Source organism: Lepidochelys olivacea (assembly GCF_965140295.1).
Source record: "Lepidochelys olivacea isolate rLepOli2 genome assembly, chromosome: 13".
Lineage (NCBI taxonomy): Eukaryota > Metazoa > Chordata > Testudines > Cheloniidae > Lepidochelys > Lepidochelys olivacea.
The window spans coordinates 4865198-4878963 of NC_140423.1; the positions used below are offsets into that span (position 1 = coordinate 4865198).

The following is a 13766-nucleotide window of genomic DNA, read 5'->3' on the forward strand; positions in this document are numbered from 1 at the left end:
ATATTTCAAAGGCCCTGACAATCAGACAGGAAAATTGGTGTTTCATTCCACCCAGAGCAAGACCACAGAAAATCTAGGCATGGAGGGTCACATGCGGGCAGGCGCTCAGGACCATGGGATTTGCTAGTGCTCAGTATGTGTCAGGATTTAGCCCAGAGGTCTTGTTCCTTCCTTGCCTGAAGTCAATGATTAGGCTGCTGCATTAGGGAGGTCTGATCTAGACTCTGGATCAAAGTCTTTTGAAAGAACAGTGTTTGCCCCCTGGGCTTGTGTGGAGTCCTAAATAATGCTCAAAAAGAACAGGAGGACTTGTGGCACCTTAGAGACTAACCAATTTATTTGAGCATGAGCTTTCCTGAGCTACAGCTCACTTCATCGGCACTTACAGGGACCTTTCATCTGAGGATTTCAAAGCACTTTACAAACATTCCTTTAGCTTCTCAACACGCTGAGAGGGAGGGAAGTATTGTTACAGAGGGGTGACTTGTCTTAAAGATGGTCAGCCAGGGTGAGATGCAGAGATGGGGACAGCAGGTGGAAGATGCCCTGGACAAGCCTGACTCCGAGCAGCAAGACGGGCCCAGACAAAGGAGCGCGGATGGTTAGATAAAGCTGCCACATCCCCCTCGGGGCTGTAAAGGGGAGGCGAACTTTTAGCACCTAGGGCGTAGGGCAGCTCCTGGAAATTGCACCGCCTGGATGTGATGGATGCCTGAGTCTGGTGAAAGCACAGCCGGGGGGAGCCAGAGACCACTGTGCATGGAAACCGGTCCCCGGGGATGTCCTCTGCGAGCCCTTCCAGCCCAGCGCACCGAGCCTAGACAATTGCTTCGCTCATTGTCCTTCTACCGCAAGGCGATTGAAGTCTTTCTCCCCCCGGGTCCGTATCGCTCCAGCGGACACGCTCTTCTCTATCTGACCCGCCCCCCTCGCCCCGAGGGGTCCCACCCACAACCAAAGCACCCTAACGCCTGAGCTAAGCGCCGGCCCCTCCCTCCCTGGCACTCACGCCCCTGCCCGCCGCAGCCCGCGCTTCCAGCTCCCGCCCCGTCTCATCCTGCCTTTACTCCTCCTCGTTCAGTCTTGCAAACCCAGGAGCGCCCGGAAGAAGCTCAAGACACCTCGCCCCCCCCCCACGCCCCACAAGCCTGCTCTGCTGGGGCTCCTGCTGCACAGGGGACCGACCCCTGCAAGGTCTGGAGGCCCAGATAAAGGAGGGGAGGGGGAAAAACACCCCCCGGGTCGAAAGCTTGCGAACCGCCCCCCACCTGGTGCATCCCGCGGAGGGCCAGAGCCAACGCCAGCGCCAGGCCGGGCTCTGCCCCCCGCCGACCCCCTGCCCCTCGCAAGCGGCGCCTGTGGCTTGGGAAGAGCATCCCCAGCTCGACCCAGCGTGCCGCCAGCCAGCGCCCGCCCCGTCGCTCTTTACCGTCCATCTCGTTCGGGTCGCCGCAGCTCCTTTTCAGAGCCCCGTCTCGGCCTCTCGGGGGGCTGAGCTTGGCTCGAAGGTCGGTGAACATCAGGCGCCCGGCTCCCAGCGGGAGAAGGAGAACCGTGCTGGGGAAGGAGGAGGACCTAGCCCGCTGCCCCGAGTCCAGCCGCGGCCGCCTCCCGCTGGGCGTGTGGGCATCCAGCCGGGCGCCGGCTTCTCTCTCTCCCGCCCGCCCCAGGGGGATCCCACTTCGGGCACTAAGAATCCGCCTGCCCGGCCCCGGTCGCTGCCTGGCCGCCTCGCCTTTGTGTCCCCGGCGTGAGAGCCCCGCTACGCGGCTGGCTGGAGGGAGGGGGCACCGGCGCCGGCATCCCAGCAAGGTCACCAGCCCAGCCCCGCCGGGGCGATGTCCCAGCCGCCTCCTGGCCCCGGCTCCTCGGCCGATCCGGCTCAGGGAGGAGCCTGGGCGAAGGGAGCCGGTCCGTCCTTCAGCGCCCGCTCGCCCCTTTCGGCCGGCGGCGCCGGGTCCGCAGGCAGCCGCCCTCCCCCTGCGCTTGCAAGTCCGTCAACAGCTGGTCGCAGGATCCGGAGAGGTCAGGGGGCCGCCCGGCCGGGTCTCTTCCCCTCGGGCGCCTGGGTTCTCTGCTCCGGGGTCCCCCCGGGCTGGAGGGGATCGGGGGAGCGGTGCAATGGTCACCCCCAGGCCCGCTGCGTCTGGCGGGTCTCCTTTGCGGCTGTGCGCTCCCTTCCCTGGCGCGCTCTGCAGGGCGCTGGTGGGTTTCACTCGGCCACACGTGCCGCCGCCGCGGCTGGTTTAATCCTGGCTCTGAGCTTGATCCGGGCGGACAAGGGAAAGCTGCTCCGTTTCCAGCTGAGCAGCCCCCTCTCGCCTCTCTCGTGCGCCGCTGCCCCCGACTGACCCCCTCAGGGCAACAGCTGCAAAACCGAGCCCCAGGTATTCTCCGGGCTCCCAGGCATTAGTCCCCTGCAGCAGGGAAGAGATACACCCACTCCCCTTCCGCCCACGGTTCCACCTGGGCGGGGAGGCGCCGGTTGGAAGGACAGGACCTTTGTGGTAGCGTCCTGCGAGGGGACGCTCGGACAGGTCATCAGCTAATTTGCCTATGATTAGGGAAGCCCGGTCGGTTCACCATCGATGAGTGCTCGGCAAGCGGGGCGGTGCACCGCGAGGGAGGCAGATAGGAAGATCGAAACAAAATATTTCTTCCCCATCGAGCCTGGGGGTGTGTGTGTGTGTGTGTGAAAACCAATCATCCAGCCGCCTGGTACAAAATAGCATGGCCGTGCAAAACACTGGCAGTTAATCCTCAGATGTGCTGGAAACTAAACCCCCTTCCCTATCAGAAAGCCCATTCTCTTCACGGCACAAAGCCTCTATTCTCTCCCTCCAGATCTAGAAAGATGTACAGGATTTAAAGACTTGGAAGTTTCCGCAGTTCCTTGACAAGGTGCTATGAAGTGAAATGAGGAGTGAATAGTTCCTTCTGATCTATGCAACAAAGGAATCCTGCAAGCGGCTGGAAGGGGGGAAATATTTCACAAATGCCTCTGTAATAAAAACAAGAACTGAGTATTTCTGGCATGTAGGTTTCTAGCTTTTACTGTGTTTTTTCCTGGGTACTCTGAATTCAGCTGTGAATCAGTGATACTGGCCCTGGGAAAGCACCGGGATACTGCGAAAACCTGCATCCCACTGCTTTTATTAATATTGGTTATAAACCAATCTCATGATGGCATAAGATCCACCCAGATCAATGGGACTTATGCCCATAAGTGTTTAAGGCACTTTTTAAAACGCGATTAGACCCCCTCAGCACTTTCCAAATTTTTACACGGAGATTAATAAATATGACATCCTATTAACATGAGCCAGAGATGTCAAACCTGCCCAACCCCAACCCCTAACCGCACCACTCCCAACAGTAATGCTAGACCAGGATCATCCACCAGCTCCAAATCGCACCCGAAGGGGCCACCAACCAGCCCCTACGCTAAGTGTAGTGTGAGGAAACCTGCTGACCCCAACCATGATACTAGGCTGAGGCTACCAAGGGGACCCAACCAAAACCCTGACAAAGGTTGACCAACTGTTCCAAACTACAACCCCAGACTGAGGCCAGTGACTGATGCCACATGACCAGGGCAACAATCAGACCTCAGCCCTGTCAGTAGCCTGGAACCACCAGCCATCTCAAACCCTTGCCTGGAGCCACGTATTCAGCCATACCATAACCTTAGCTTGGAGCCACCGACTGACCTCAAATGTAACTCTCAACTGGGGAGCCCTACTGGCACCTCCACCACTACCTTGGCCAAATAGCCCCAGTGGCCCCTACCCTAAACATAGCCAGGGACCACAACAGAGCCCAACCCTAACCATACTCCACACTCAGCCTAGTCTGAGTACAGGCCCCCTGCCAGCCAACCACTGTCCCTAACCCAGAGAGCCCTACTAGACCCGTCCCTAACCCTCCAGTCCGGTCCATAACCTAGGGCCCCCTACTGGCCCCATCCCAAGGACCCGTACCGGCCCCAGTTTTAACCCTTGTCCAGTGAGCCCTGGGGGACCCAACCCTACCCAAAGAACCTCAACCAGCACCAACCCTGACTTTGGCTTGGGGACCTCTACTGGCCCCACCCTTCACCTCGGACATTGTCCAACCAGGGAGCCCATCTTACAGAGAAAAATGGAGGCACAAGGCAATTTCCATGAGCCACCGCGGCAGTTTTGCCAAGCGGAAATGTTCTGGTTTTCAGAAACGGAACTTTTTTTGTTTTTCAGAAACCATGAAACTGTTATCTACATGCGGGCTCTGAGCCTACAACCACCGATGCACGTGCTTAGCTTCATGTGTGATGTCACTGAAGTCAGTGGGGCTATTTGCGAATGTCAAGTTAAACATGAGTGTAAGTCTTTGCACGATCAGGGCCTAGGATTTGGGCGGGGAGGGGTTGCCCCGAGTTTCCAAACATCATTCCTACACACAGAGCTGAACTGGAGATTGCAATGTTGGGAGCAGTAGCAAAGGCCATTCTAACCACCTGCCAGGTTAGATGAGGTCCTAATAGCTGCTTGACATCCCATCTACACTAGCACGGTTGCTACCAGCATTCCTTTCCCACTGCGAGTAATGCTGTTGGGGAATATAGGTAAAGAAAGCTTTCTGTAAACATCTCTCCCTCTGTTTAGAGACCCTGTTATCTATTACTTTTTAAATCCCAGTAGTTTAAGGCTCTGTCTGTACACCATGTCCACAGTCTTCCAAGAAAACTGTGCTTAAAAAATGGATCTGGGGAGAAAGAAGCTAACGCCATTGGAAAAATGTTTGCAGACCAAGCCCAACCGTGTTTATTACGAAATAAGTGCTTCCCTGTTCTGAATTCATACTGTTCTAGCAGCAATCAGGGGTCTCGGGGGAAGTTCTAACAAGTTTGTGGGCACAGGGCTTGGAACTCCAGTCTATGCAATGCAAATCTAGGGTCCTTTCTTGAATTCCTTGACGTCAGTGGGAGGTTCAGCTGCAGTCCAGGACTGTGTCTCTGTAGAGCAGCATTTCACTAACCTGTAATTTCATTTTATTTCTCCGCAACATTCCTTATCAAGGAAGCTGCTGAAATGAAGGGCCAGTGTGCAGTGCAAAGAAGCAAACAGTTGTTGGAACAAGAGCTCTGCGTGCACACGCTCTGGGCTCTTGTATAATAAACCTAACCCCATTTTAACCCTGGGGTTTATAACCCAGGGGTAACCAGGTGCCTGCCAGCGGTGAAGTGTCTCTTATACACTTCCTATATAAAACCGAGTAACTCAACTGTAAGCATTTGCTCTGAGAGGAGAGCGATCAGAGGGAGTCTGACCCTAAAAATACATTTCTCACAGGTGCCAATTCAGAATCAGATAATAACAAATAAATAAAATAATAATAATAATAATAACAACAACAACAATAATAATAATAATAATAATTCTGGACATTGTAAAGTTAGATGATTTTTTTCAATGGAAGTTTGCTATTTTCAGTCCATTCTCGCACTCCAGTAAAGCAAATGGCTCTGTTTGCTCTAGTGAAATGTCGCAGGCAGTCAGGGCTCAGTCTCTAGGTAAATCCCCTCCTCCATCTTAAAAAGGAAGCAGTGAGCTGATCAAGATATTTTGGATGATTGCTTTCATATTTTCTTCTTCCTCCTCCGGAGTCTCAGCTCCAAGCCACTTCTATTGGGGCAAGGTAATCAGCACTGCCAATCCCAGCATTTCCACAGTCATGAGTCAGAACCTCCAAGATCATGAAATTAAGAAGAAAAAAAAAAAACACTCCTGATATTTAGGCCAAAGAATAAATCCTGGGTTTGGGTCTGACCCCACTAGGTTCCCCACTCCCTCTGTCAGGCTCCCAGAGATCCCCATTCCTGCACCCAGTCACCCAGAGCCCAAATCCCCTGGCAGGTTCCAAGAGCCCCCCCATGATCCCAGTCTCCCCACTTCCCGGGTGGGCTCCAGCAGCTGCCCCTGTCTCCAGTCTGCAAGGGAGGGGACTTCCTCTGGACCCTTACTCCCGTGAGCTGTCCCTTCCCAGCCTGCAGTGGAGAGTGAGTGCTACCAAGCTTGGAGAGAGGGGCCATTTCTGAAGCTCTGCCTTGGTACTGCAAGGCAGCGCAGTGGCTTCTAGCAGGAGAAATGGCAGGTGGCACAAGCAGAATTCCTGTGTTTTATTGAGAGCCCCCCAAAATCAGCTACACAGAGTTGACATTATAGTGTAATTAAGAACAGCCCTGGGGGAAGGAGCCATCCAGAGACTAGCAGTGATGGGGTCAGTATGGTACCTATGCATCTTCATACTTGAGCCTAGTACTGCTAATTCCCTCTCCAGGCACAGCACGGGTGTCTCCCCTGATGTCCCAGACAGGTGCCACCCCAGCTGAGCTATCAGATGATAGCAGTGGCTCCCAGGACAGGAGTGGGAAGTGAATGGGGTGAGTGGAGCTGGTCAGAAAATGGAATTTCCATTCTGCTGTCAATCCCCCTTTGCAATTTGTTTTGTCCAGAACTGGGATGAAATCTTGGACTATTTCGATTCGGAAACATTTTGTTTCAGTAATGGCAAACCATTACAACAGAGACCATTGACATGTATGTTAATAGAACAGCATATGCATTGAAAGGAAAGACTCCATTTTTATTTCAAACCTTTTCCATCAAACATTCTGTTGAAATTGACATGTTCCCACAAAATGTTTCAGTTTCAACAAACCTGCATTTTCTGGGGAAACCTGCCAGACCAGTGCTAAGTGACAGTAATTAAGCACAAGCTTTTCTCCCTCCAGCCTAAACCCTCGGATGCAATCTTAAAGGAGGAAGATGAGATAAAAAGATTTCTGCCGGAAGTTATTTGTATAAGGAGAAAAATGCAGGAACAGAAGTGGATAATTTCACCGTTACTTCACTCACACATTCATTAATGGAAACCTCTCATCAGCCGGAAAAATCATAGCACATGATGGGAATAAATCAAAGAGGCCATTAAGTATATCTAGAATCTAGAGGACATTATTAACCTTTGCCATCAGCATTCAATTCAATACTATGTCAAGGCCCATCAGTGCTAACGAATCAGCCGCATTTGATGTCTCTCCTTTTTATTCCGTTGTACTTAAACAGGGTAGGCCCTGAATTTTGGTTGGGGAAGGGTCCCCTGAAAAGCAACAAATCGTCCTCCGTCTCAGCTTATGATCAGGTCCCATATCTCCCTTGGGGTGCCCTCCTGCCTAACCTGTGATCCCCTCCCTCACCTCTGTGGAAGGTTGCACAGCCTCTGGTGATTGTCCTATAGGGGCCAGAAAGTCAGAAGGTGGTGTTGGAGAGCTATTTTCCAGGCGGGCAACTGGTGATTTCAGCTGCTGGTGCCAGAGGTGTAGAGGACATAGAATTGGGAATGATTCCAAGGCTGGATGACCAGGGAGGTGGGTAGGTAGGTATGGATATTTTATGAGCATAAAAGGGAGTTAAATTCACTGGAGATTTTAGTCCTTGCCAAAATATTCTCTTAGCTTTACAAATATTCTCAACAGTGAGAATGTTGCATGGAAAAAGTCAGAAAATTGTATTTAAAAACAGTAATCTATACTCAGCACGCTTAAAGGAGGAGGAAAGTTCACCTTTAACTCCAGCTTATAACTGTAGTGGTAGCAGTCTACAGGGCTAGGAAAAGCTAATCAGGATTATGTCAAGGCAGCAGAAACAAACACTAATAAAAATCCAATTGAATATAAATGACTACTGGTCTCAGTATAGGGATTTTATCCGTTTTCAGCTGTCACTGCAGGCTACAGAAGGGTGACCCCCATCAGCCATGGCTTTAGCAAAGGGGGAAAAGGTATTTTTGTCAAATACAAATGTGCAGAGAGGCTAGTTTTATTGGGGCTATAGTCTTGCAATATTCGTGCTTCTTCCTTCTCCTCCCCAGCCTCCTATCTCAGTCCCGTTAAATTATACTGTTGGCTTTGTTCTCCTCGCTTTCATCATCCTCAAGCACCATTGTCAGCTGCAATGCAAAGACAGAGGTGACACAATCCTAGTGGCTTAATGGAAGGACTTTGTAATGTGCGCTCCCTTGATAATATATCCATGCTGCCTGTTCCTTTGGGAGCTCCAAATGCATCTATCCATGTCTTCATTCATTACTGAGTGTCCTGCCTGCTCCTGGAGGTTCTGATCCCATTCGCGGGAGGGCTTGTGTTATTATTTCTATTATTGTAGTACCTAGGAGGCCTAGTCAGGACCCTCTTGTGCTAGGCGTTGTACACACACACACACACACACACCACAAAGACAGTCCCTGCCCAAAAGAGCTCTCAGTTTAAGTGCCCTCAACTCCTGTTGTCTTCATTGTGAGTGGAGAGAGCTTATCAGCTTGTAGAGGATGCTCAGCACTCTGCAGGGGTTTGTCAGCCAAGAAGGGAAGCAGTACCGGAAAACCCAACCCTCTTGGATGGCAGAAGAATCTGGCCTTGAACCTCCTGCCTCGCCACTTATACTACCTCCTACTCCCCCAGGGGTATTATAGAGTCTTGCCGCAAACCACCGCACATCATGGATGAGACCCTGAGAATCGGCACCAGGACGCGCGCGAACTCCATAAGCCCAGTAACGAGTCCAACAATGGAAACCTCAGTGGAAGGGTGAGCTAAGGGCCAGCTGGTCCATTGAAAGTACTGGTGAACTCGCTCACTTTAGTGAGCACTTACGCAAGTGAGTCCCACTGGAGGCAGTGGGTCTACTCACGTGAGTACATGGCCACAGTTTGCCCTTGAAATGGCAGTATGTAACCCTATGACACACAGGAGGCCAGAAGCCGACAGCCTTACTCTCAATGACTAGTTCTTTACTCTGCAAGCTGCCCCACTGAGATCAATGTGGCTATGTGCCTATTAAGATAAGGCCCTACAAAGTTACCCAAGAAGGGTTTCTAAGCCCCTAGCTGCTAACCTGCATGAGAAGTATAGTAGTTATATACGTACGTGTGACCTGAAGTTTTCACTCCCTTGCAGGACTGTGATTTGAGTGCTTGCTACCTTTAATTGCGTATGGCATTTGATTTATTATTTACACTGCTTGATTATAAAAGGTAGAGGACAGCTTGAATTGATTTGCTGTGCTCTGATTATAACTGCATGGTGTTATGTGATCTGATAAGTGATAGGTACGTACTTGTGAACCGCAAACCATCAGCCTGCGATACAGTTATATTACACCCCAAAAAAACTCACACTGAAAGAACATTAGTGAGGCTGCAAAGTCCAGCCCTCAAAATTTAAGAAATGCCAGAATTAAGGTTGCCTGTGCAACCTTAATTCAGCCCCCTTGGGCATATGCATTATGATGCAGTCTTTTATTATGTGGTCACATCTATTTTTAACCACAGGACCCCTGCTTCATTCAGTGCACAGGTTGGACTTGCTCTGGGGATGAATCAGGGCTGCAGAGTAAAGGAGAGCATTGTCTGGAGAGCTTGCTCAGTTGTTGCAGACCCACATATAATTCTATATGCAACAACCAGCAGTCTCTTATACATTCTATATTCCCAATCAGTGATTGTTTTGAGTCTATTAATAATATTCCACACCAACTGTCAGCTCCATGTGCTTTACAAATAATTAATGTGAAGGAGCTAAGTATTATTACCCCCGGCTGGGAAGATTTGAGAAATCACCTAACTGCTCTGTGCCTCAGTTATCCCTTCTCTAAAATGGCTTTAGGAAGTCTCCTCTTTCACAGGGAATCTATGAGGGGTAAGCCAAGAATTTCAGAAGTGATTAGTGATATTGGGTATCCAACTAGAGACACCTTAAAGGGTCTTCCAGAGGGAAGGAACTCAGTGCTTTCTGAAAATCTTTAAGGTATCTCAAGTTCCAAAATCATGGGTCTCTTTTGTGATAAATCTTGGCTTTATTTGGTAAAGTCCTTGGAGATCTCTGGAGGAATGGTGCTGTAGCCATGCTAAGTATTATCATTAGCTGGCTGCTGGCAAGAAACTACTGCCCTTTAGCTTTCTCTGGGCTGTCCCTAAAATGGGGATTATTCCCAGGAAGCTGTTAGCTGACATTCACCCAGTTTGCACCATTTCAAAGGGTGCAAATTCTTCACAGAGGAAGCTTTAGAGACAGGCAATGTTCCCTCTAATTTTTTACATCCATGTGCGGAATGAATTTTGTTACGTGCACCAATATGGAGGTGATTTGTAGCAGGGGTGGGGCTGAAGGGTTTGGGGTGTGGGAAGGGGCTCAGGGCTAGGGCAGAGGGTTGGGGTGTGTGTATGGGGGGGTGAGGGCTCTGGCTGGCGGTGCAGCGTCTGGGGTGGGGCCATGGATGAGGGGTTCAGAGTATGGAAGGGGGCTCAGGGCTGGGGCAGAGGGTTGGGGTGCAGGGCGGGTGAGGGTTCCAGCTGCGGGTGCGGGCTCTGGGGTGGGGCTGGGATGAGGGGTTTGGGGTGCAGGCTGCCCCGGGGCTGCAGCAGGGAGAAAGGATTCCCCAGAGCCCTCTCTTGCTGCAGCAGTCCAGGGCCGGGGGAGAGCGCCTCTCCCAGCCGGGGCAGCTCCGGGGCTGGGGCCAGGGGAGAGGCACCTCTCCCCACCGGAGCAGGCCTTTATAGCCCGCTGTGTGGCCGCGCAGCTTAGACAGGATTTATGAGACAGACCCTGCTAATTGTCTCTGATATAGGCAGGCTTAGGCAGAATCAGGTTTTGCAGCCAGGGGTAGTGATGGGTCACTGGTGGTGGGCTGGAGAGCGAGTTTCCCCGTGTGCACCCAGCAGCAGTGGCTTCTGTCAGTGCCTCACTCTAGGCATTGTGACCTGGTGCACGGGGTTGTAATGCCATTGAGGTTTGGCCCGGCTATGACGGAGGGGAGGGATGGCTGGGCCAACTATGAGTGAGTGGCTTTGGGACCTGGCACATGGGGTCCCAGCGCCACATGACCCTCTTCACTATCTTGCAATGCTCAGGCCAGGTGAGCATGGGGCAGGTTCACGTTCCAGTCTTTGCGTCGGACAATTCCTTTTGTCAATTGCAAAATAGGCTTGAAAAGGTGCCACACGTACGTGAAGTTTCAGAGTAACAGCCGTGTTAGTCTGTATTCGCAAAAAGAAAAGGAGGACTTGTGGCACTTTAGAGACTAACCAATTTATTTGAGCATAAGCTTTCGTGAGCTACAGCTCATTTCATCGGATGCATGTGAAGTACATACATACAAGTACGTACATGTGAAGGCCACTGCGGGTGGCGGACATCATCCATGGCTCTCTTATTAGCTCTGCCACTGGGCGGAGGGGGAGATTTTCAAAGGCTCCAAATTCTCCCTGAACATTGATAGGAATTAGGCAGCCAGTTACCATTTGTGCCTTTGAAAGTCTCCCCTATGATTGGCAAGTTTTGAGCATCTGTTTCCCATCCTGAAGCAAGCAGATGTGGTAGTTGTACCCTGAGGGAGCCCCTCAGGATTGCTGCATGGGACTACTTAATATTTCAGGAAGTATATTTACCTAATGCAGAGTTGATTTTGCTAAGTAGGACATCCTGTCTTCTGAGGATTCGGCAGCACTGATCAAGTGAGAATAGTTTCCAAACGTGTTAATTTAATAGTTGACGAGGCAGACACAGGATTAAAAACAAGTCCTTTTTTATAGCCCTTTCTCTCACTTTCATAGCTGAAATCTAAGTCATCATCACACTGAGGCTTATAACGCAGCAACACCTAAACAGAGCTAGTTATTTGCAAAGTGCAGGGGCCAATTTCCCTGGATGTGGCTTTGCATTACATTCCGGGCTCTGGGCTTGACATCTCTGTTAGCATGAGACACCTCACTGTAATTTTTCCCCCTCCTGAGTTGCAGCCCTACCTTACACCTCCAAGGAGCCACCTGCAGGCTACATCTGTGCTCTGAACTAGGGGTGTGATTCCCTGCTTGTGTGCACAGACTCTGGTAGCTCGAGGAGAGCTAGCATGAGTATACATAGCAAAGCCATGGTAGCATGGGAAGTGGTGGCTTGGCTGAGCTGGGCCAAATGGGTGGGTTTGTAGCTAGACTGCTATTTCTAAATACGCTAGTTCTCGCCGGGAGAATTAGTACACGAGCTGGGAGTCACTCCCCCGCAGCGAATAGCATAGATGCGGCTTTAATGTTGTGCACAAGTCATAGTGTGTGTGCAAGAGAAACAGAGGGCTGGTCTACACTTGAAACACTGCCTCGGAGCTGTGCGGCTGGAGCGCTTTAGTGAAACCGCTCTATGCCGCCAGGTGAGAGATGGTAGCTATGTTGGCAGGAGAAGCTCTCCCACTGACAGCACTGTCTACACAGGGGGTTAGGTTGGTGTAACTGTCACTTTGTCTACACTACGAGTTTATGTCGGATTTAGCAGCATTAAACTGAATTAACCCTGCACCCATCCACACAATGAAGCTATTTTTTTCGACATAAAGGGCTCTTAAAACCAATTTCTGTACTCCTCCCCAATGAGGGGATTAGCACAGAAATCGACATCGCTGTTTCAAATTAGGGTTAGTGTGGACACAATTCGAAGGTATTGGCCTTTGGGAGCTATCCCACAGTGCACCATTGTGACCGCTCTGGACAACACTCTGAACTTGGATGCACTGGCCAGGTGTAAAGGAAAAGCCCTGGGAATTTTTGAATCTCATTTCCTGTTTGGTCAGGTGAGCTCATCAGCACAGGTGACCATGCAGTCCCAGAATCGAAAAAGAGCTCCAGCATGGACCGAACGGTAGGTACTGGATCTGATCGCTGTATGGGGAGAGGAATCCGTGCTATCAGAACTCCGTTCCAAAAGAGAAAACGCCAAAACATTTCAAAAAATCTCCGAGGCCACAAGGGACAGAGGCTACATCAGGGACACAACACAGTGCCACGTGAAATTTGAGGAGCTCAGACAAGTGTACCAGAAAACAAAAAGAATCAAATGGACCCTCCGGGACAAAGCCCCAGACATGCCGCTTCTATGCTGAGCTGCATGCAATTCTAGGGGGGGGCCGCCACTACTACCCCATCCCTGTCCGATGATGGGGTACTCTCCACCATGCCTGAGGATTTTGCAGATGGGGAATATGAGGAGGAGGAGGATGAGCTTGAGGAGAGCACACAGCACACCGTCCTCCCTGACAGCCAGGATCTTTTTATCACCCTGACTGAAATACCCTCCCAACCCAATGAAGCCGGAGAAGGGACCTCTGGTGAGTGTACCTTTTTAAATATAATACGTGTTATAAAAGCAAGCATTTTTTAATGATTAAGTAGCCCTGAGGACTTGGGATGCATTTGTGGCCAGTACAGCTACTGGAAAAGTCTGTTAACGTGTCTGGGGATGGAGTGGAAATCCTCCAGGGACATCTCCATGAAGCTCTCCTGGAAGTACTCTAAAAGCCTTTGTAGAAGGTTTATGGGGAGAGCAGCCTTATTCCGTCCTCCATGGTAGGACACTTTACCACGCCATGCTAGTAGCAAGTAATCTGATATCATTGCATGACAAAGCCTGGCAGTGTATGGTCCCAGTGTTTGCTGACATTCAAGCAACATCCGTTCTTTATCTCTCTGTTATCCTCAGGAGAGTGATATCGTTCATGGTAACCTGGTTGAAATACAGGAATTTAATTAAGGGGACATTCAGAGATGGCTGTTCCTACTGGGCTGTTTGCCTGTGGCTGAAAAGAAATCCTCCCCGCAGTTAGCCACGCGGTTGTGTGTGGGGGATATTGGCGCTGAGCTGTTCGCGTTTGGCGAGCAGGGATCTTCCCTGATACCAGCCACGC

At 50.9% G+C, this 13766-nt stretch overlaps 1 protein-coding gene across 3 annotated transcripts in view; it reads right to left on the reverse strand.

Moving 5' to 3' along the window:
• Window positions 1-2975, reverse strand: part of SAMD10 (sterile alpha motif domain containing 10) — a 60451-nt gene extending 57476 nt beyond the window's left edge. For all 3 annotated transcript variants that reach the window (XR_014713821.1, XR_014713822.1, XM_084645322.1), the window contains exon 1: window positions 1430-2975. Coding sequence is in view for 1 of the 3 variants with exons in the window: in XM_084645322.1 (XP_084501448.1) it covers window positions 1430-1520 (91 nt within the window). In the remaining 2 variants the exon portion in view is untranslated. The remainder of the gene's footprint in view (window positions 1-1429) is intronic.
• Window positions 2976-13766: the final 10791 nt, after the last annotated feature.